Raw genomic sequence first — 24583 nt, 5'->3', positions numbered from 1 at the left:
ATGGGAAATCGATGGAAGGGAACTGAGGTCCAACTTAGAACAACTGTTTTTCTTTTTAAAAGGGCTATTATTGAGAAGGTTAGGATGTTGAGAAACGACAATTTGCTGATACAACTTTGGGAATAGGGATGCAAGGGAGGGGGTGGGGGGAAGAAGTCAGGGACCAGGGTTATGAAAATAAGTGTTTTTTTGAAACTTTATATCTTTCTTGTTTGTGTGTCTTTTTTGTCTGTTTGTTTCTTTGTTTGTTTGTCTATAAAAAAATGTGAAAACCCAATAAAAATTTTATTTTTAAAAAAAGAAACCATTGCTATTACTCATCGAGTAACCTTCTAGTAAATTATGGCAAGTGTTGCTCACTGCTGAAAACAAGAACTAGGAATGGGGAGAAATTTAATCCCCTTTTCCATTTAAAAATGAACTTAACTCACATGCACTTTTCAAAACAGTACATTAACAAAACGAAACAAAAACAACCATCCTTCAGAATCTATACTTCTCTGAATTTGGCAATGCAGTTCACCACCTGGAATGGGTCCATCTGCCCTATGCTTGGTTTTTGGACAGGGACTTCCACGGGGTCCCTTCTAACAGGGTACCCTGAATACACAACTGATACAATATTGGGTGATATACCACTTCATCCCATGCTTGAAGACTAGGATTCCACCCAATGCCTTAAACATTTGTGACATTTTGCTATGGGAAAGGCAAAACATTTGTTTACAGGTAAATTCCTTCCTGACTTCAAATATGGCAACCATTAGTAACCATTGCAAGGTCAGGAGGTACAAAAAAAAAACCCTTTGGTTTTGTTTTTTTTTTAAAAAAAAAATTATTGGGTTTTCACATTTTATATAGACAAAAACAAACACAAAAACAAACACAAAAAACAACAAACATGTATAATTTCAGAAGATCTTATTTTCTAACCCTGGTCCCTGACTTCCCCCCACCCCCTCCCTTGCATCCCTATTCCCAAATTTATGTCAGCAAATTGGTATTTCTCCTCTTGTCTATCTTAATATTAATCCTTTTATATAAAAAAAAGAAAAAGCCAAAAGTAATTTTTTTCTAAGTTGGACCCCAGTTCCCTTCCATCGATTTCCTATTTTGTCTTAAATGAGAATCTTATTAACTAAACCCCAAGGTCTTGAGTGTTGTTAAAATTACATCTTTCCCTCCCTCCCATCCCCGGTTTGCGTCCCTTCCCAATACATGTCCACAATGTCAGTTCTTAGCCTGGGTCCCACACGTCCGAGGCTCTCAAGTCTCTTTCAGTCCCTCTCCGCCAGTCTTGTTGGTAGTCCTTTATGTCGGTCATCGAATCTCGAAAGAATTCTATCACAATCAATCCATAGTCTCTTCCCATATTTAAAGACAGCTGCTGAAGGATTTCCACAAGGCATGAATCTTGAAAGTAGTCAAAGTCAGAGTCTATGTGGAGGCCCCAATTATATTTCTTTATTTTAAGTTCCTGGACATAAACTCCCAGGGCCTCCACTTTCGTCTTCTGTATCTTTCGTAGATTTGTAGTAGATTTAATCCAATAGTCTCCTTGCTTATATTCCGCAGGTGTCAGCTTCTGGTTAATGTTTTCCAACTCCACTTTTTCTCTTTCTTGTTTTGTCTCTTACTCTTCTTTAGTTATCATTTCGAATTCAGCTGTGGGTTCTTTCTCATTCAGGTCATTACATTCAGCAGAACTACTTGTTTCAGAAGTCAAGGTCATCAATTGTTTGCTCATAGCCAAAGTCTGCTCTTGTAAGGTTCCCACCAAATAAAACATCCTTTCGATTTCCCCCAGTATCTTTCCATCCACAGCCATTGTAATTCCACAGAATTCCCCCTAGAGGGAATCTGGTTACTTTGTATTCTTTTCTCCAACAATCCTCTATCTTATTGTTGTTTCTTTGTTTCCAACAATTTTAACTCAATTGTAACTCCTTTTAATCCAGAGGAATCTTAGGTAGCAATTTTTCCACTATAAACTGTCTGTTTGACAGCTTTGACAGCTGTCAAACTCTGGTCTTCTTACACAAGCTCCAAAACAGGACGCTCCCGGGCCCGGGAGGGAGGGTTGTTTACAGCAAAAGGAGAAACTTCCAACACTCCGCTCTCCTGCTCAAAATTACTTTTCCGAATCTTGGAAGTTACTGTCTTTTTAAAGCTCACCCTTTACAGGGTAGGCTCTCCAGCTTAGTTCTTATATCGTTGCTTAGATCGTCTGCAAGGGGGGGGTGCGGACTTCCTTTTAGCACACCCCCGATCGTCTCAAATTCAAAGGGAAAAATTCTTAAAGTCCAAATCCAATTTACTCACGGGTTCTTCTTTTCAGTCCAAATTTCAAGGAAGGAAGTCAGCGCTCTCCAATCATGGCTCGCGGCTTCACTCAGCGGAGGTAGCGATCGACTCTCAGCGCCACGCCGCCCCCTGTATCCTCTCCGCAGCCTTTAAAAAGGCTCTTCGTGAATCAGGGGGGGCGCTTTAGGCGCCCACCGAGTCTTCAGTCCGCAGGCTTCCGTGCCTGCGGTTTTTAAGGGTCCCCGTGTCGCCGGCACGGCAAAGACCCATCCTCCACTGAGCCGATTCCCTCCGGAGCTCGGAGGGAATCCGCCATTTTTGGATCGCGCCAACCCCGGAAGTCCAAAAAAAAAACCCCTTTGGTTAAACCAATAAGACCTAGCTAAAGGGAAAACGACACTAAGCAGAACCTGAAAATGAATATAGATTTTAGAAGCATGGTAAGAATTGGCCTGAAATGGAAACAGGATGATAAAAAGGAGTGGGTTGGAAGGTTTTGCTCTTCAGCCAACTGTACTGTGGAAGCCACACGCAGCCAGCCTTTTAAGCCTCGCTGCCAGGCTGGGCAGGGCAACAGCCAATGCCTGGGCAGCCAGCGAAGCACCACCCTCCAAGTGGGACTGCTGATTGGCCTATTCACATTTTCCCTCTTTTGCTGGAAGACTGCCCCTCAATACCAACGGCCAAGGGGAATTCCCCAGCAGCAACCAGCAGGCAAGCATGCTCTAGATGTCAGGAATGAAGGTGGAGCACAAGGGTTCTGCGCCTGTTCCACCCCGTAGATGCAGAAAGAGGCCACTCCTTTTCTACGAAGGTATCTTTCTGAATTTTGCCCGTGCAGAATCCTGTAGGAACTGGATCCTAGCACCCCTTACCAGTTTTTGGTTCATAGAAGGATGCTGAGCCAACCTACTCCCATCTGAGTGTTTATGGGTGCGATGATAATCGAGGACCATAGGATTAAGTGTAAGGTTTGCAAGCTTCACAGACTAGTCTTTCACAGGACTGTGCACTGTCAATTAGGCAAGTTTCCTTTCACTGTACATAAGCCTCTTGGTGCCTTGGGGATCAGGCAGGATATACATCTAACACACTAGGTAATACATAATGATTAGTGGTATCCCAACCACGTTGTCATGATTGTTGTACAGAAGCATTGTAATTGGGCCACCCAGCATCCTTACAGGTCTAAGCATCCGTTAATTACATCTGCCCAATTTAATTTCAGATATATTCTGCATTAGTCCAATAGATATTGCTGTAAAACTGTTTCACTTTAATAGTTTGTGCCTTGCCACTGTAGCAAGGGGTGCCAATTCAAATAAAATATGGGGGGCAGTGCACGCGTCTTTTTCACGAGTCAGGTGCAGGTGGTTATCTCATTGCAAACTCAAGAGTGTTCATTTATTTCCAGGAGTCAGATGCCATTATGCACTTAGTACATAGTTTCAAGCTACAGGAAGTGGAGGGGTTAAACGCAGCATTACCAAAGCCTGCCACTATAATACAGTATAAAGGTGCTACAGGTAAAGTGCAGTAAAGGATGCTGTGATCAAGTCTGTTCAAACTATATTACACAAGCAATTCTGAGGCTGGAAAACCCCTCTCTGATGGTGGAAATAAGGCAGCGAAATAATGCGTTTTGTGAAATAACTCAAACCCAAACTCATAGTGGTAATGTGAAATTTCTTTTCTTCCCACAGCCACTGAACTATGAAAAAAAGAAATCCTATACTCTTAATATAGAAGGAGCAAATACCCACCTCGATTTCCGCTTCTCACACTTAGGACCTTTTAAAGATGTAACTATGTTGAAGATCATTGTTGGGGACGTGGATGAGCCTCCATTGTTCACTTTGCCTTCCTATGTCATGGATGTTTACGAAAACGCCGAAATTGGGACTGCGGTGGGCACAGTTACAGCACAAGACCCAGACAGCGCGAACAATGTAGTAAGGTATGCTAGTATATTCATAGATCTTCAGTTAACTAAAAATAGTATGGGGTGGAGGTGGGGAAACCGTGAGGTGGGAAATTTGTAGTCTTCATAAAGCTGTACTATGGAAAACTTCCTCGATCCCTTATTAAAAATGAGAAGTGTTGGAGCTTACACATTTTTATTATTGAAGAAAGTAAAGTTGGGTAAAAATAAATGTCCCACATATACGCTAACAATAGAAAGGGTTACTGAAACTCAGAGACTTGTTGCGACTTACCTGCTTAATATTAGTGACCAGCGGGAGCTGGAACGAAATTTAGGGTATCAGCCTGCCAGACATGCTCTTCTGTATTCCAACTCACCCACCCAACCACCCACGGTTTTCTGTTTTCATTTTCTAGCTAAATCTCAACAGGATCGCTCTTCATTGGGCTACTTTTGGGGAGGGGACTATTGATTGGTTGATGGTACTTTGGAAAACCTTGGCATTGCCCCAAAGATGCTTTTACTTATCTGTTGTTTCTCAGTGCCTCTGGCTGGCTACAATCCTACTGACTCTCACCACCAGAGTTTGCTTGGGAGTGATACAACTTTGTTAGCAGGGGTGGCAGCTTGAATGAAATATTGGAGGGCCCAGGTAAGGCCTGCCCCGTATAACCGATCACAAAATGTGGCACATGAATGTCAAGGCCCATTAACTTTGGGAGGGCTGGCCCCTTCTCAAATATTTTATTGGAGAAGACCGAAGGGACCTCAGCCCCCTAGGAGTTGGCTCCTATGTTTGGTATCAAAACTACTAATCAAGTTGAGAAAGGAATAATAGTTTACTGGTAGAGCACATGCTGAATCTTTAGTATCTTACATTAAAAGGATCTCAGGAGGAATTGGGATGACACCTGCTTGGGACCTTTCTAGACTACTCATAGAGTAAAGGTAAAAGTTAAAGGACCCCTGGATGGTTAAGTCCAAGCAAAGGTGGCCATGGGGTGCGACGCTCATCTCATTTTTCAGGCCGAGGGAGCTGGTGTTTGTCCACAGACAGCTTTCCGAGTCATGTGGCCAGCATGACCAAACTGCTTCTGGTGCAATGGAACACTGTGATGGATGCCAGAGCACACAGAAATGCCATTTACCTTCCCACCGCAGCAGTACCTATTTATCTACTTGCACTGTACTTGGCTAAGTGGATCAAAATTTTGATTCTATAAGACAGCTTCATCTCTTCATATAGTCTCCTACAAAGGAAGAACTAAGCATTTTTGTCCATTCCATATGGCATATATTCCTGGGCTCAAACCAAATGCATCATTTTGCTTACTGTTAAATAATGCATCACTTTATACTTATTTTTAAACAGTAATAGATGGTGTATTGAGTAGTGTGGTGACACAGAATTTGTAAAGTTGTTCACTTATAAGTATCAGGCAAAACATTTTATGATGGGTTTATTGGCATTAGGAGCATACAAAGAAAGCTCTCGAGAAGCCAAATGCCTGCCATTATGATGAATGGAGAGAGGTCATATATATTGTAAGATCCCACATGTGTAGAAAGATGTTCAAAGCACTGGCACATTGTGTTTAATGTGCCCAATGCCAGAGATAGATATGAGGGTTTTCCTTCACTGTAATGGAGTCTTAGCTGTAATTTTTACTTTTCTCCCATGTGAGTTAATGGCACTGCTTACTGATATGGAAGAGACAGAACATAAACTTGTGAATCCAGAGGCATTAGTGATGTGGAAGTTAAAACTATTCCTTGTCTCTGGTGACCCAAGTTTCCTGCAGAAGAGCAGCCCCCACAAAATCCACACTTTCCTCCACCATTGATCCCTTTTCAATGGGAGAGGATGTGCTTAATGGTTAAGAGAGGCAGCTTGGTTGTGTGCAACAGCTTGGACTTTTGTAAACAATCAGACAAATATGCAATATTCAAAGATTCATTCTGCACAACTTAGCATAACAGAGTTTTAAGACAAGGCATCAGCTTGAAGCCCCAAACCATGAAATCATGCCAGTGTTGTGGGGACGTTATGATGGAGTTGCATAATGATGCAAATGTTTTAAGATTAGGGTTTTAAGTCTCCAAATCTGAATCAACTTTCTTTCCCTAAAATGAAAATTGCATTGCTTCTTCCGGCTTAGGTGAAAGATTAAACCTAGCATTATGTCTTTAGTGTGCTAGTAGGTTTGCTTGTTTGTTCTGGATCCTACGGGAAGTGGGAGGGATTTTTCTTTTTTAAAAAATAAAGATTGTGTAGCTGTCGCTAAACAATTGAATGTTGAGGGTAAACAAACGCTCTAAATAAGCGAATTCGGAGGGTAAACAAACCAAGCTAAGATTACAGTAAACCCTTTTAGCAAAAGGTATGCAAATCTGTAATGGATATATGCCGCAGTAACCTAATCCTTTTATTATGAAAAGGTTGGAAATTATTTTCTGGTTTTCTTTAACAGTGTGGGAAAGTATTGTTAGATACGTTTCTAACTTTTAATGGTGTTTGTGTGTGTAGATAGATAGGTAGATATTAATTAAAGCATATCTTCTATGTATGGTTTTATCAACATAGCTGAAGGATTAGCATGAAATTTTGCAGGATCCCATTTTTAAGATTCTAAGACACATTTTCACGCACCGAAAGTCAGAAATATTTGCTGTCTAACAATACCCCGCTTTTATCTATTGTCAAGTTACAACATAGCCAATAGTTCCTGTCATTCTCTTATTACACTTGGAATGTGTAAAACCCTCCCAAGAAGTATGGCTAGTATTCTTGACACTGATGTTGCCAGAATTCATTATTATTTGGTCTGGAACACAAATCTCCAGCTCTTAAGGCTTGGCTGCATTCTGAATCAGCTCCTGAGAGGTGTGTTCTGGTTTTGAATGTTAGCTGAGCTTCTGGGCATGCCCAGGTCATCAAGGAACCAAAGGATCCACGATTTTCAAGGGCACCTGAGTGTTCAGTGGGTTTGACTGGATACTATGGGGGCTACATGTCCAGCAGTTCCTTGCATCTAGGATTTTTTCATGAGCTTGTTCCTTGCTGCAAGCCAGGATGGGACATGAGGTTAGGAGGCTGGGACAATGCACCTGTGCCCATGGAGCCAATCTGCCATCCCTGCAAGTATGTTTGCACTGCTCCAATTTTGCACATTGCAGGAGGAGGAGAAAACCAAGCAATTTTTACCTGGGCAAGTGAGATTGCTCATATTAGATGAGCTTACCTTTGATTTTACCTGAGGCGGATTGCCATATTTTTTGCTCTATAAGACTCACTTTTTCCCTCCTAAAAAGTAAGGGGAAATGTGTGTGCGTATTATGGAGCGAATGCAGGCTGTGCAGCTATCCCAGAAGCCAGAACAGCAAGAGGGATCGTTGCTTTCGCTGCGCAGCGATCCCTCTTGCTGTTCTGGCTTCTGAAATTCAGAATATTTTTTTTCTTGTTTTCCTCCTCCAAAAACTAGGTGCGTCTTATGGTCTGGTGCGTCTTATAGAGCGAAAAATACGGTAATCTGTCACTAGTAACTGAAACACTTTTAGATATTTTAAAATAAGATGTTCTGCATGAGAAGAAACATCCAATTTTGCATCAAATGTCATTTTCAGATTATTTTTAGTGACAGCCTTAAGGATGCAAAGAACAATTTTACTGGCGTTTTTGGAAGTCTTTTTGCCTTTCTTTGGAATTGTAATATGTTTGCTTCAGAAAACACCACCAAATTTCCATATCATTTTTCCGTAGGGAAATTGCTCATAGTAGCTAATTGCAACATAGTATTGATATAGTATCAACATAGTATTGACATAGTACCAACATAGTATTGACAGCGGGTGGCGCTGTGGGTAAAACCTCAGTGCCTAGGGCTTGCCGATCGCATGGTCGGCGGTTCGAATCCCCGCGGTGGGGTGAGCTCCCGTCTTTCGGTCCCAGCTCCTGCCCACCTAGCAGTTCGAAAGCACCCTTAAGTGCAAGTAGATAAATAGGTACCACTTTATAGCGGGAAGGTAAACGGCGTTTCCGTGTGCTACGCTGGTGCTGGCTCGCCAGAGCAGCTTTGTCACGCTGGCCACGTGACCTGGAAGTGTCTCCGGACAGCGCTGGCCCCCGGCCTCTTAAGTGAGATGGGCGCACAACCCTAGAGTCAGACACGACTGTCCCGTACGGGCAGGGGTACCTTTACCTTCACCTTTACCTATTGACAAACTAACATTTTTACCCCCAGTTATTATAGCCATTTTTCGTGCCATGTGCTGGGTTCTGCTTTTGAGTAAACTACTTGATTCTGGAGTTTATCTGCCTGCCTTACAAGGAAACTGGATCTCTTAACTTTCCTAATATATACAAAAATTTAATTCTGATTTTTGTTAGTAATTATATGCTATGATTTTTCCCCAAAGAAGACACACACACACACACACACACACACACACACACACATTCACCTATTCAAATTAGTGAAAGAGACTAACTTAGGTCAATTAATTTCACTGTATCTTTTCTGAGTAAAATTTTGTTGGATACAACCCAGAGTTCATTGACCAATCGCTTGTGAGGAAAATGAAGGGCTCCTGAATGAATAAATGGAAATTGTGACCTCAATTTTGTAAAGTTTACAGAGTTAGCTGCCCTTGGACTGCTGGACTTTTCACTTTGATATAGACAAAGAGATGATAAGTTAAAATGCAATTAACTTATCTGAAGGTATGCTAGCTATTCCACTCTAATTGTCTTTCGTTAAGCTTTCCTCTCCTTTCTTTTTCCTCCTTTTATACTTGCTTTCTTGGATTTCAGTATTATAATTCATCAAATTTTAGTTATGAGTTCAACAGAGCATACAATGTCAGCTTCCATGTCATTAGATACGCTAGTGCTTGTTAAGATAAAGGGGATTTTAAAAAGAGTTATTTTTAAAATCTACCACTAGTGCTAGGAAATTTTCTTTAGTTTCTCATTCTGCATGCTGGTTTTATTATACCGGCTGCTTTTTACCTGACAAAATTCATGTATGAGTACATCAGCATGCTTTCCAGCTCTTTCTTCTGACTCTGTTGGTTTGCACTTAGTAATTCTTTTGAAATATTTTTTCCTCTATGGTAAAACCTTGGCAGTTCTTGGCCAGAGTCTTTTCACAGTCATGTATAGTTTAGGCACAAAGCCCCAAGTTCTTACATTTATATATTAGAAGGGATACTATGTTGTAGCACTTGTCTCTGTTTATTTTGTTGTATTTTTGTATTTTTAGCCATGCAAGGGGCCATCAAAAATGTCCTCTGTGTTGAAAATATGAGGTTCAACTCATATTATGGACTGTAAAGGTCATCTGGGAAAGAACTTTGGCCTTTAGAGAGTTGAGCCAGTGATGAGAGTAGAGATGGAGTGCTTTGGACTAGACAGAACATTGTTCAGGCTTCCTACCAACCTTGGTGGCCTCCATATATTTTGGATGTTGGGTGTTATGGTTCAAAATATCTGGAGGGTATTTGGTTGTGGGAGGCTGATTTAAAGCAGTGTTATATTGGGAGAGGGCATAGCACATGATGTGCAATCTTAAAGTTCTAGTTGCAATCTCTGACACCTCCACTTACAAGGATCTTGCACAGCAAAGATGGGAAGAAGACTTTGGATAGCTAGGACAACGCTGTTGTCACTTATGAGTAGACTCCACTGAGCTAGGTGGACTGAGAGTCAAACAGTGGGAGGTTACTTGTATGTTCAAGGCTGAAAGTTTATGAAAAAGATGACTCTGGTGCCTCATTTGATATGTTTTATCCATCCTAATGGCTCGCATTAGCTATGAGATGCAAATTCCATGAGCTCTGTGTCATATCAGTATCAAGCTGTGCTCTGTATCTGATTACAGTGCTGGCTGCAAGCCACTTGGCTTCTGACGAGAGAGCTATTGAAGGATGACACTAATCCAACAAACAATTAATGAACATTTCTCGTAATCCACTTTGTGTGCCCTGGTTGTTTTATTGGGACATTTCTGAAGCAGATACTCATGAGAGTTCAGCAATACATTTTGTATCCTTAATTTTATTGCCCCATGGAATGCTGTTTGATTGTTTCCCTTTGGATTAGGTTTGAAATGGGTTTACTTTGGAATGGGTTTATGTGGGGCTACCTTTGAAGGTGACCCAGAAACTGCAATTAATCCAGAATGCGGCAGCTAGACTGGTGACTGGGAGTGGGCGCTGGTACCACATAACACCAGTCCTGAGGTATCTGCATTGGCTCCCAGTACATTTCTGAGCACAATTCAAAGTGTTGGTGCTGACCTTTAAAGCCCTAAACGGCCTCTGTCCTGTATACCTGAAGGAGCGTCTTCACCCCCATCTTTCAGCCCAGACACTGAGATCCAGCGCCGAGGGCCTTCTGGCGGTTCCCTCATTGTGAGAAGTGAGGTTACAGGGAACCAGACAGAGCGCCTTCTTGGTAGTGGCACCCTCCCTGTGGAACGCCCTCCCATCAGATGTCAAGGAAATAAGCAGCTATCCTATTTTTAAAAGACATCTGAAGGCAGCCCTGTTTAGGGAAGTTTCCAATGTTTAATATTGTATTGTTTGTAACACTTGATTGGGAGCCACCCAGATGGCTGGGGAAACTCAGCCAGATGGGCGGGGTAATAATAATAATAATAATAATAATAATAATAATAATAATAATAATAATAATAATAATAATTTATTGTTGCTGTTGTTGTTGTTATTATTATTAAGACAGTGCTGTAACAACCCTCAGGGTCAATTGCTCGTTTTTAAGGTTACACTTTAAAAACCTTAATTCATAGAAATTAGAAATAACAGAATTGTAGAGTTGAAAGGGATCAGGGGGGTCACCGAGTCCAACTTCCTGCAATGCATGAATCCCAGTGTGAACCCACAACCCTGAGATTAAGACTCTCATGATCTTCATACCTTCAAAACTCCACAGCCCAATCCTGTAGTGATGTCTAACCACTGGAACCGCCTTCCTCAACCAGGTGCCTTCCATATGCTTTGGTCTATGGCCTTGCAATCCCTGACCCTTGACCATTATGGCTGGAGTTGTTGAGAGTTGTCTGAAACATTTGCAGAGCACTAGGTTTGAAAAGCTTGCACTATAACATTAAACATGTATCATGTTCCCTCTCTTTGATTGTGTTCTCGTTTGATAGAATAGTTCAGATTTTCAGCGAAGTGTGCCGATCCTCTGACCAATAAATGCTGCTGATACATGTTGATCTTGATGTTACTGAAACATTTTTTTACCTTCCGCTCCTTGAAATTCTTACAGATGATTTATCTGAGTGGAACTCTCCCAATTTGCTACAGGTGACATCTAGTGGCATCTCTGTATATTGTGTGGTTTTGCTTGAGCCGAATCTTAATTTTGAGGAAATTTACTTGCCTGGAAAGGAATTATGATATGTTACATATTGACGTTTGTGTTCTATGCTGTAAATCACCCAGTGGTCTTTTGACAAAGTGTGGCATATGAGTTTTCTAAATAAATAAGTACATAGTAGGATGACCAGGCATAACATGATTTTCCTTTGAATTGGAAGAAGCTTTGTGAAAATCTGGATATTCACATGGAAGACTTTTCATCTTCTACAAGTTAATTTAAAATGTTTCATGCGCAAACAGGAATTGACACCTATTAAATTAGGAGGAAAGCCATATGAGTTGTTTAGGATACAATATTTAACATGTGTTTTGACCTCAGTTCAAAGAAAAGTATTTGTACTTATACTTCATTAAAATTGATGGGATTTCAGTCTGACCAACTTTCTCTGGTTTGAGGTCATCCAGTCTTTATACCAGAGTACTTCGCTGAACTCTTGAGGATAAACTCACTGAATAACATCTTTGAAACTTTCTAATTTTCAATTGTTCAGCCATCTTGAATAGATGTATCATGAATTAGTACCAATTTGCCTTTTGAATTTTCAATATACCACTTATCACCAGTGTTTCCTCTCTCTTTTCTTTTTGTGTTGGGTTAATGGTGAAGAGAGGGGGTTAGGATTTCTCAGGCTATCACAACTGGCCACAAGGGTTCTTCAGCCATGAGAAGGTTGGAAGCCACTGCTTTACCCGATAGATGGAAGTGCTTCTGTTGGATGTTAAATATACATCGACAGCAAAACACTCTCACAGACAAACCATTACCTTGAGCAACTATTTAAAGGGAATGTTCCCTCTAGTCATAATGTTGCCTTCACTTGCTATATCTGGAACAGGAAGTCTTCAGAGGGGCTTTGATCTGGTTTTACGTCAGACTTTAAAGGCCACTTGGTATAGTCAGAATAACAATTATTAGAAGCAAATGCAAACGAATGGATCATTTGCCACCCTCACCCCTGCAAGAGTTTAATATATTCATATGAAATTCCCTTTGTTGTTTAGATCAGGCAACATTTGAACAAAATTTCAGCTGTTTTTCACAAGTTCTTAACAGAGTGGGCCAGCCCCACTATCGGACATACTACTGCCTCAGTCAGACAGCTGGTTGTTGATGTAATAAAAGGACAGATTATTTTTTAGTTATTTAATATATTTTTATTTATTTCTTTATCCTCAGAGAGAGGTAGCTTTGAAATTTTCAGCCTTAGGCACAATGTGCCTTGGCTTGGGGGGGGGGGCTATGGGGAATTGCTGTTCTGCCTCGGGGTCCAGCAATGTTAACAGCCAGGATTTCAACAAGTCAGCAACACAAATATATTTTGAATGCTCTTCAAGCGCAGAAAATTTGGGAGTTACACCTTCACATGACTGTAAAAGGTACAACACATATAGGATATAAATTGAATAAATAAATACATCAAATATCTTCACTTGGTGCTACAACAGTTTCTAGAAGATATTCTATATTGGGGGGGGGGGTTATTGAGAAAGCATACCTTGTAATGGGAGATGACTGGAAATTAAACTTGAGTATTTTGTATCCAATGGCATTGATCCTCTCCATTGTAATGCTGTTCATTAACCATTGCTGTGACTGATGAGTGATAGAGAGCTTCGAGTGATCTTGGCATTTTGCAGACTGCATTAGGAATTATACTACATGGTTTGCTTAGCAGCTAAATGCTAGTAAACAGAGAGAATATTTCAACAAGCTTCACTCCTCTGTTCCTTTTCCTTTTCCCCTTTTTAATGCACCTGCTTTATTTCCAGGCAATGTGGAGTGCATGTCCCAGATTAAAGCAACCTTGCACAATTTTTAAAAAGTGTTTTCTGTGCACTTTGAAGTGTTCATTTTATGAGGAGTTAGTGGAGCATGGCACAGAGCCTTATTGCTGCCTCTGGCTTTCCACTTTGTCTAATTGTTGCGCAGTATTACATAGTATGAAGTGATATATTGTGGTGCTTGAGATACTTGCTCCTGCAGGCACTGTAGAAGAGCCCATTTCCTACCCACCTTTGTTTTAGCAGGTAGCACTGATGGACTTTAACACTTAGTTTACCAAAGTTTGCTTGTGACCAGTGTGGTGTAACACATTGTGTGGTGTAACATATTGGTGTAAGACATTGTGTGGTGTAACACATTGTAACCAGTGTGGTGTAGTGGTTAAGAGCAGTGGACTTGTAACCTGGTGAACCTGGTTTGATTCCCTGCTCCTCCATGTGCAGCTGCTGGGTGACCTTGGGCTAGTCACACTTCTCTGAAGTCTCTCAGCCTCACTCACCTCACAGAGTGTTTGTTATGGGGGAGGAAGGGAAAATGAGATTGTTTGCCGCTTTGAGACTCCTAAGGGTATTGATAAAGCGGGATATAAAATCCAAACTCCTTCTTGCTTCCTTCCTTCCTTCTTCTATCTCACCATGGCCAATTAATATATTGTGTGCTTCCTCCAATTTGCAACATTCTACCCCACTTTTCTTAAAGCCATGCCCATAAACATAACCTGTTGTGGAGCTATGGATGCAAGAACATAAGAATAGCCTGTTGGATCAGGCCCTATATCTAGTCTAGTATCCTGTTCTCACAGTGGCCAACCGGATGCCTGAGGGAAACCAGGAAGCAGAATATGAGCACAAAAGCACTCACCCCTCCTGTGGTTTCCAGCAATTGGTAGTGGGAAGCGTTGCTGACTCCAACTGTGGAGGCCTAGCATGGCTACATCATGGCTATTAGCCATTGAAATAGCCCTCTCCTCCATGAATTTAGCTAATCCTCATTCTAAGCCATCCAAGTTGGTGACCATCACTGTCTCCTGAGGGAATGAGTCCCATAGTTTGACTATGCACTGCATGAAGAAGTACTGCCCTAAATCTTCCAACATTCAGCCTCATTGGACAGATGAAGGGACAGTATTATACCATTAGAAGTATGCTTGATTCTTAACTGCTGGGGTCATCAAGCACAGGGACCAGGTTTAGATCCAAAGCCATTAGTTTCTCTAAGTGTATCCCTCTTCTTCTGGTGCTGGACAGCTACTCTTACAGATAGGGATCTAGGTCCCACAGAATGGGTGAGAGTGCCTAGTTTGCCTCTGTATCCAGGATACACAAAGAAGGGCTACATCTCAGTGGTATTCTTGTAGGATACAAACACTTTCCTGCCTATCACATGGTTGCTTTGCTTGTTGTTGTTGTTTAGTCGTTTAATCGTGTCCAACTCTTCATGACCCCATGGACCAGAGCACGTCAGGCACTTCTGTCTTCCACTGCCTCCCGCAGTTTGGTCAAACTCATGCTGGTAGCTTCGAGAACACTATCCAATCATCTCGTCCTCTGTCGTCCCCTTCTCCTTGTGCCCTCCAGGGAGTCTTCTCTTCTCATGTGGTGACCAAAGTATTGGGGCCTCAGCTTCATGATCTGTCCTTCCAGTAGCACTCAGGACTGATTTTCTTAAGAATGGATAGGTTTGATCTTCTTGCAGTCCATGGGACTCCAGCACCATAATTCAAAAGCATCAATTCTTCAGCGATCAGCCTTCTTTATGATCCAGCTCTCACTTCCATACATCACCACTGGGATGACCATAGCTTTTACTATACGGACCATTGTTGGCCAGGCGATGTCTCTACTTTTTAAGATGCTGTCTAGGTTTGTCATTGCTTTTCTCCCAAGGAGCAGGCGTCTTTTAATTTCGTGGCTGCTGTCACCATCTGCAGTGATCATGGAGCCCAAGAAAGTAAAATCTCTCACTGCCTCCATTTCTTCCCCTTCTATTTGCCAGGAGGTGATGGGCCCAGTGCCCATGATCTTCGGGTTTTTTGCTAGTTCATACTAAATTTCACTTGAGAACATAAACAGCCAACATGGCCAGTCGCCACAGAAAGTTTGACCATAAGTGGCTGGAAAATTGTAGAAAGAGAAAGGCAGAGGGAAATTCTTGTAAATTCAAGGAGTGGAACTAAGTGTTGCTGATTTCTGCTTACCAGATGGAATGATCTCCCCTCTCCTATCCCCATGTGCTGTTCTGGGGGTTCTCCTGACCTTCTAGAGCTGGTGTAGGGAGGTGAGATGGTTAGCCCCGGTTGTGTTGGCAGGACTCATTGCTCTGGCTTCCACTAGTGCAAGAGTTTAGTTGAATCTGCCCCATAGCTCGCCCATGCATATACAACATTTCAGTTCTCTGCGCCAGTCTTCCCCAACCAGGTGCCATCCAGATGTTTGGGACTACAACTCCCATCAGATCTAGCCAGCGTGGGTCAGATGGGTTAGTTGGGTCAGATGGGAATTTTAGTTCAAAGCATCTGAAAGGCACTAGGCTAGGGAAAGCTGCTATATGTGATAACTTGTTGTTGAATGTGTGACCTGACTTCATTGTAAAGTGTTGCTCCTGGGTTGGTTTGAAGACTTATAACACTACATGATAACTTCTTCACAAAGTGTTATTGCAGTCGTTATACTGTTACCACGTGAACCAGCCTTTATACTGTTACATTTATTTGCATTTTTTAACCTTGTACAGGAAGCAATGAGCTAAAAAAAATACATTTTTCAATCAACCAAATCAAAATAAACTAAATTTGTTGAGAATAAATGATGCTTAAATCCAGTCAAATTCAGAAAAGAAGGCTGTTGTAGTGTGTGCGTGTTTTTTTTTTCCAGCTCTAATTGTCTTCTCTGACTTCCTCTGTAGAAGAGTAGTTTGCCAGCCCCTGTTCTGCCTTGAGGATACCCTCTGTTCCTCTCACATTGCAGTCTTTCTTTTTCATAGTCTCTGTAAAGATACAATTTCATTGTGGCATGGAACATTACTGGCTCGCCTGCAGAGTGTGAGGCTGAGTTTATGTCCAGTTTGCAGCATTCCATAGCTTTTTTAGGAGATACTTGGGCTTTCCAATTCATCTTTGGGATACCAGGCTACACTGAGAAGAATGTGGATGCTGCTATGTTATTGAACCTTCTAAATGACTTTCAAGAATATAGACTGTGTCTATCTGTTAAGAAAATCTGCCAAGCAAGCTCTGAGAATTTGGATATTCCAGTCTATTCAAGTTACTTGAACACCGAGGGCATGTTCATGGAAGAAAACACCTATAGCATTGAAAGCATTTTGTTTTTTAAGCATTGGTTTTAAAGAAATTGATCGAAGGATAATATTGCCTCTGTTGCCAGTTCTTTTTATTTTCATTGTTTAAATGTTAATAGTATTAATATATTGTCTTAACTTGGAGGTTGATGAATTCCTTCTAGTAAAGCAGTCCTCCCTTGCTGCTGTCCAGATGTTTTGAACCACAACTCCCATCAACCCCAGCATGGCTGTTCTGGGTTGGGGTGATGGGAGTTGTAGTCTAAAACTTATGGAGTGTGTCAGTTGGGGAAGGCTGCAGTAAAGTCATTGAGGGCTTTTATTGGTGGCGCTGTGGTCTAAATCACAGAGCCTAGGACTTGCTGATCAGAAGGTTGGCAGTTCGAATCCCCACGACTGGGTGAGCTCCCGTTGCTCGGTCCCTGCTCCTGCCAACCTAGCAGTTTGAAAGCACGTCAAAGTGCAAGTAGATAAATAGGTACTGCTCTGACGGGAAGGTAAACGGCGTTTCCGTGCACTGCTCTGGTTCACCAGAAGCGGCTTAGTCATGCTGGCCACATGACATGGAAGCTCTACGCCGGCTCCCTTGGCCAATAAAGCAAGATGAGCGCCGCAACCCCAGAGTCGTCCGCAACTGGACCTAATGGTCAGGGGTCCCTTTACCTTTACTTTTATTATTGTAGAGTTAGGGCTGAGCAGTGGAGTGGCCAAATTTTCTACCAATGCTGAACTTTTTCAGAGTCATTGAAGTAAAAAGAGACTGTGAAAAACTCCAAAAGGACCTTTCCAAACTGACTGAATAGGTGGAAGAATGGCAAACACAATTCAGTCTAAGCCAGTGTAAAGTGATGCATGTAAGGGGGGAAATCTGAATTTCACATACATGCCATGGGGTCTGAACAGGCAGTGACTGACCAGGAATGAGACCTTGGGGTCATAAAGGATAGCTCAGTGAAGATGTTGATCCAGTGTACAGCAGCTGTGAAAAAGGCAAATTCCATGCTGTGGAATTATTCAGGAAGGAACTGAAAATAAAACAGCAGCTTGTATGATGACAGCTGTGTGGATGCTTTTAGCTAAGAGATGGAAGGATAACAAAATCCCTAACAGAGAAGAGTGGCTGCTCAAATTGATGGATTATGCCAAATTGGCAAAAATGACTGGAAGGATCAGAAACCAGGAATATTAAAAAAAAACTTTAATAAGAAATGCAGAAAATTTATAATTTACCTTGGAGAACACTATAAACAATTAAAAACATTAGCAGGACTGTAATAACATGGAAACAATGGAGTATTTTTTTTAAAAAAAATCAAGGACAATATAAGATGCAGTGGAAAGAGATTAACAATGGAGCCCATGGAGGGGTGGAGGGAAGTTCAAGGATACGAGTAATCCTATATTTTTGTGGTGCTGATTTATGTCTGACTGTAAACACTAAATGTAAAATCAAATTAAAAAAATATTTTAAAAAAGAAAGATAATAAGACAGCCAATACTCTACTGCCTATACACAAATCTATGGTACAACCATATTTGGAATACTGTGCACCGTTCTGATCATACCATCTCAAAAAGAAGATTATAGGGTTGAAGAAGGTTCAGAAAAGGGCAACCAGAATGACCGAGGCTTGTACTTGAAGAAAAGTACAAGCATTTGAGACTTTTGTAGTTGAGAGAAAAGGTGAGTCAGAGGTGACATGATAGAAGTTTATAAGACCATGCCTGGCATGGAGAAAGTAGAGACAAGTTTTTTTCTCCTTCTCTCATTCCATTTGAACTTACAGTATTTTTCTGTGTATAAGACTAAATTTTTTCCTCTTTAAAATAATGTCCACAATTCAGGGGTGTCTTATACACGGAGGCCATCTCCCTCCATTTTCTTAAATCCGAGTCCCCAAAACAGGGGGCATCTTATACATGGGGGTGTCTTATAGACGGAAACATACAGTATGTACATTTGATGAAGCTGGATGTTGGAAGGTTCAGGATAGATGAAAGACAGTACTTTTTCTGCAAAGCACATAGTTAAACTATAAAACTTGCTTCCACGGGAGGCAGTGATGGCCACCAACTTGGATGATTTTAAAAGAGGATTAGACAAATTCATGGAAGATATGTCTATCAACAGCTACTAACTACACGGCCATGCTGCACCTCCACTGTTAAAGACAGTATACTTTTGAATACCAGTTGCTGACAATCACAGGTGGGCAGAATGCCCATAGGTATCTGATTGGCCACTGTGAGAACAGGATGCTGGACTAGATATGGGCCTTTGGCTCAATCCAGAAAGCTCCTCTTAAGTTCTTATGCTATTGTAGTCCCTATCCACTATCCCCTGCATGACTGTTCAGAAATAATTGAGCATTGTAGAAAACAGTTCCAACAAAAGACAATGCACAATGACACATGAAACTCTGTGGGTATCAGTGAAGCCACACTTCTGGAAAATAAACGCCTCCCTTAATTTTCAATCAAGATTCATAAGCTGGTCTGCAGGCCGTTAGAAGGCTGTAATTGCTTCAATTGTTAACAGTGACCTTCAGCGAAGTAGACTTGGAAAGACGTTGCTTGTCAGTCTCTCTTTATCTGCTTCCTCATTGTGTTTGTTTCTTCTCTCCACTTCAAGGCCTTCACTTTCAGTGGAAGGGAGAATGGCAGCAGCAGAGGAGAGTTAAAGGGAGAGCTATTTTCTGTTTTGAGACTGTTGTGATGCTCCCTTGATTGGCCATCCCTGATCCTGTTGTTACTTTTGTGGAAATGCAACTCATTTCTGCTTTCATGATTTATGAGAAAAGTACATCCTGTATTATATACAGTGGTACCTCAGGTTAAGAACTTAATTCGTTCTGGAGGTCCGTTCTTAACCTGAAACTGTTCTTAACCTGAGGTACCACTTTAGCTAATGGGGCCTCCCGCTGCCGCCACGCCTCTGACGTGCGATTTCTGTTCTCATCCTGAAGCAAAGTTCTTAACCCGAGGTACTATTTCTGGGTTAGCAGGGTCTGTAACCTGAAGCGTCTGTAACCGAGTCCAGAGCGACTGGTCATTAGGCAGCTTCTCTTTTATAAGAAAAGCATACCAGTTTCCCTTGTACAGCAACAAGAGGGAAAAGGCAGTCCTGTAGTTTCATAACTACTTTATTTACTGCATAAAATAATAACAACGAAAGACTGCATGTCTGAGCAGTCAAGCTCTGGGTTTTGCCACACAACCCTGCTCTATCCCGAGAGTGGAAGGATGTACCTAAAGGTCCACCCAGTCAGATTGAGCTGGCACTGTGAACTGGCACTGACTTCCTTTCCCCCGCTCCAGCAGAACATCACATGATGTTTTCGACTCAGCAACATCTTGCAGCTGGCAGCTTGTGGGAGCTAAAATCCTAACAGGTACCACTGTATAACATGGGAGCCATTGTGGAAAGTGGGAACCAATAATCTGCAACACCATAGGCACTGGGTTGCCCCCAAGATTGAAGGAGCCGAGCATCCACATGTAAAATCGAATGCATCTCCTGATGCTACACAGGCTAGTGAAGCCTTCTGCTAGGCCGGGCTGGTCCCCGCAGCATCAGGAGATACAGTGGGGACTGGTGCATGTGGCACAAGGTTGCACCAACCTACACAGCACCTCCTGATTTTGCCACAGCCATGGGAAGCCCCAATGGGGCCTACTGCAAGCCACACACAAAATTGGAGGGGATTTGCCCCTCCCCCCACCAAGATGGCACCCCTGAGCTTGTAGCCAATGTAGTGTTAGCTAACCATTTAGTCAGCACAACGATTTGCATTTCCTATCCCATCAGTGGATTCAAGGCGGTTTTCAGAGATCACAGAACTAAAGACAAACGTTTGACCTATGAAACCTGATAATGCAGTAAAGACACACACGAATATCGCCACATTCCCATCACATATGAAGGAAGGTGTCTCTAAGACCAGCAAAGCGAGGAAACAGCCCTATTAATTTTGGAAAGCTGTGGCACTTCAGGAATGCCACTTCAGGAAAACTTCAGGAATAGCCTTCTGAATCCTAGCTGGGTGCTGCTTTCAATGGAGCTTTGGACCATATTTGATCCCACTTCTGCTCATTGATTTGCAATCTCAGGTCCTCCTCACAAATCTGCCATAAGTCACACGACTCCCATAGGCCCACTAATTAATTGCTTATAGATGAGTGAGGCTGCAGCTTTGAGTTCTGCCTTGGGATGAACAAAATATCACATTTTTGTGGATAATTTACAACTTTTGGTTCTAGATTCTCTGTTTAATGGTCTGCTATGATGTCCTGTTGCTGTTTTGCCTTGGTTTCCTCTTTAAAAAGTTAACAGCTTTAAAATGAAGTTCTTTGTCTGCCCTTCTGGTAATCTAGCCTTTCTATCTTATTTTACTTTGCCTTGAAATCTTCCAGCGTCTGTCCTTCTGCCCACATGGATAACCTTTGGGGTTGCATTTGATTCTCCATTCTCTTCTGAACTTCTTTTTTTATGGCTACAGCAAAGTCTTGTGTATTTCAACTTTTAAGCATCTCCAAAATCTGTCATTTTTGATTCTGCTATGAAGACTTTATTTAATGCTGTGTTCATTTCTCACCTTGATGACTGCAGCTTCCAGTTTTTCATGTTTGTCCGCTTATATCTATTCTACATGTTGCTTCTTCTATTTAAAAAAAATCCTTCCTGTAGCACCTTAAAGACCAACTAAGTTAGTTCTTGGTATAAGCTTTCGTGTGCATGCACACTTCTTGTTTTCCTCTCCCTGACTGTGTGCCACCTTTGTTAGTCATCATCAATTTATTTATAAACCACATTTTCCACATGTACATCTGTGCTCAAAGCAGTTCACATAAAAACTCTAAATTCTCTAGTACAAACATGATTACGTAATAAAAAGTATATCACTACAATGTCACAGTCACACATATAAGCATAAAAATTAAAGAAACTATAAACTTCACAAATGTGCCAAGTAAAACATAAAGTGACTTTGCATCCAAAAGTAGCATTAGGACATAGAAACACCCTCCATTTTTATGCCTCAACTTAAAGTCTCCTCAGAGTTCTTCTGTGAAAGATCTCAGGGCTGGAAGCTGAGGCAAAATCAACAGAAACAGCCATTCCCAGATGACAAACACAAAATTATATCTCCCCCCCCCATCTTCCCTTCCCTCTTTCTTTGACTTAGAGGCAACAATCCAATGTACAGTATGCTTATTTTTGCCTCCCTCTTAACCACAGAGCATAGGACTTGCCGATCAAGAAGGTCGGTGGTTCGAATCCCTGCGACGGGGTGAGCTCCCATTGCTCAGTCCCTGCTCCTGCCAACCTAGCAGTTCGAAAGCACGTCAAAGTACAAGTAGATAAATAGGTACCGCTTCAGTGGGAAGGTAAACGGCATTTCCATGTGCTGCTCTGGTTCACCAGAAGTGGCTTAGTCGTGCTGACCACATGACCCGGAAGCTGTATGCCCGCTCCCTCAGCCAATAAAGCAAGATGAGTGCCACAACCCCAGTCGGCCACAGCTGGACCTAATGGTCAGGGGTCACTTTACCTTAATAATAATAAATAATAATAATAATAATAATAATAATAATAATAATAATAATGTGGGAATGCAAACCCTGGTTTCCTTGGGCAGGTTCTTGATTTTAGAAGTGATGTGTTTAAATCTGCCTTATACTTAATTAAGCCATTGAAAAAGGAAACTGGGAGTTGTCTATTTGCAGCAGCTTATCATCCAAGGTTGCAGATAACTTTTCCCAACCTCATCCATTAGATTGGAGATTACTTAACAAACAAAGGTGCCAAGGATGGGTGGAAGTTCTGCATGTCAAGCATGTACTCTGCAACTGAGCTATGGCCCCTTACAGAGTGCAGATGTCAATGGATAAGAAATTAGCTCACTGCTAAATGTTCTAACATTTATATATATTTTTAAGGGTAATTTTGATTTTTGTTTTATTTGTCCTTCCTAGATATTTCATTGACCACAATGCAGAAGAAGATAGGTATTTCACCATTGATGCAAACACTGGGACCATTAAAACAGCTAAGGTCTTCGACAGAGAAGAAACCCCTTGGTACAACATTACAGTCACGGCTTCTGAAATTGGTAGGTAACAATTTTGTGTGTGTCCCCACCCCCACCTCTCTTCTCCTCCAACCTCATACTGTCTATAACATTAGTGTCTCACATCAAATGTAACTCATCTGTAGAAAGGACTCTGAGAACTGAAATGTGTGTATGTGTTTTTGTTACCCAAGAAAACCTTCATAAAAACAATTTAAAAATAAAACCCCCATATAGTGCTCCTAAGGGACGTGGGTGGCGCTGTGGGTTAAACCACAGAGCCTAGGACCTGCTGATCAGAAGGTTGGCGGTTCGAATCCCCGTGACGGGGTGAGCTCCCATTGCTCGGTCCCTGCTCCTGCCAACCTAGCAGTTCGAAAACATGTCAAAGTGCAAGTAGATAAATAGGTACCGCTCCGGCGGGAAGGTAAACAGTGTTTCCGTGCGCTGCTCTGGTTTCGCCAGAAGCAGCTTAGTCATGCAGGCCACATGACCCGGAAGCTGTCTGCGGACAAACGCCAGCTCCTTCGGCCTATAGAGCGAGATGAGCGTGCAACCCCAGAGTCGGTCATGATTGGACCTAATGGTCAGGGGTCCCTTTACCTTTATAGTACTCCTATGCAACAAGGAAGGATTGCTTAGTGATGGTGGTGATGGTGTGGAAATGAGTGTGATTCAAACAACCCTTAGAGTTCGATCAACATTACGCGTACTTCTTACCATGTTTCTAGCCTCCATTACTGCTACCGTGGAATTTGAGGCAGCATATATTGTAGTCTCCCATCAGACTCCCATCACTGATCAGACCTAGATCTGCTTAGCTTCAGCAATATAGCTGTATCATATGCCCTCAGACCATGCTCCGGGGCATTTCCCCCCCTCACGGAAAGTTTGGAGCACCTGTAGTCTGTTGTGGTCAACTTATGACAATGGTTAGAACATTTTTTTTCTGGTCAACGAGTGATTGCTAACAGAAGCAGCAGCCCCACATCTCTTTCTCACACTAAGCAGAGCAGAACCGATCACACCTTAGGAGTTTCCTTACCTCCATAAGCAGCAGGCAATGAAGTAGAGTGGGTATAGCAACATACTTAAGGTGCTGATAGCGCATGTGACTCATAGCTGTCAATGTTTCCCTTTTTTTAAGGGAGATTCACTTATTCCAAATAGGATTCCTTGCAAGAAAAGGGAAAAGTTGACAGCTATGATGTGACTGGAATATGTTTGTTTGTTTGTTTGTTTGTTTGTTTGTTTTACTGCATGTTATAAGGGAAAGATGTGGACTTCCTACATTCAGAAGTCACATTGGAGCAAGCAACCATTGCTACTTTATGTTATTTTCTCACAAAAAACAAGTTGTGGAGGAGAATAGCTTGACTGAGGCAGACATGGCTCCCCGAATACAGCTTAGAAATTGGATCTGGGCAGATGCATGATTAGCAAGCTGCTTAGACTTTATCAATCAGAAAGTTAGCACCTCAACATCAACTTCTTCCATATTTCTATATCAATTTGAATTTTTTAAACAAAGTACTCATGAAAATAGGGACGCGGGTGGCGCTGTGGGTTAAAGCCTCAGCGCCTAGGGCTTGCCGATCGAAAGGTCGGCGGTTCGAATCCCCGCGGCGGGGTGCGCTCCCGCTGCTCGGTCCCAGCGCCTGCCAACCTAGCAGTTCGAAAGCACCCCCGGGTGCAAGTAGATAAATAGGTACCGCTTACCAGCGGGAAGGTAAACGGCGTTCCGTGTGCTGCGCTGGCTCGCCAGATGCAGCTTTGTCACACTGGCCACGTGACCCG

At 42.1% G+C, this 24583-nt stretch overlaps 1 protein-coding gene across 3 annotated transcripts in view; it reads left to right on the top strand.

The window, feature by feature from the left end:
* CDH18 (cadherin 18) overlaps window positions 1-24583 on the top strand; it is a 671522-nt gene that overhangs the window by 609993 nt on the left and 36946 nt on the right. For all 3 annotated transcript variants that reach the window (XM_082234344.1, XM_082234342.1, XM_082234343.1), the window contains 2 exons: window positions 4008-4261; window positions 22692-22828. In XM_082234344.1, coding sequence (XP_082090470.1) covers window positions 4008-4261; window positions 22692-22828 — 391 coding nt within the window. The remainder of the gene's footprint in view (window positions 1-4007; window positions 4262-22691; window positions 22829-24583) is intronic.

The sequence above is a fragment of the Podarcis vaucheri genome, assembly GCF_965113315.1.
Source record: "Podarcis vaucheri genome assembly, chromosome: 8".
Lineage (NCBI taxonomy): Eukaryota > Metazoa > Chordata > Lepidosauria > Squamata > Lacertidae > Podarcis > Podarcis vaucheri.
This window is presented reverse-complemented; position numbering and strand designations above follow the sequence as displayed.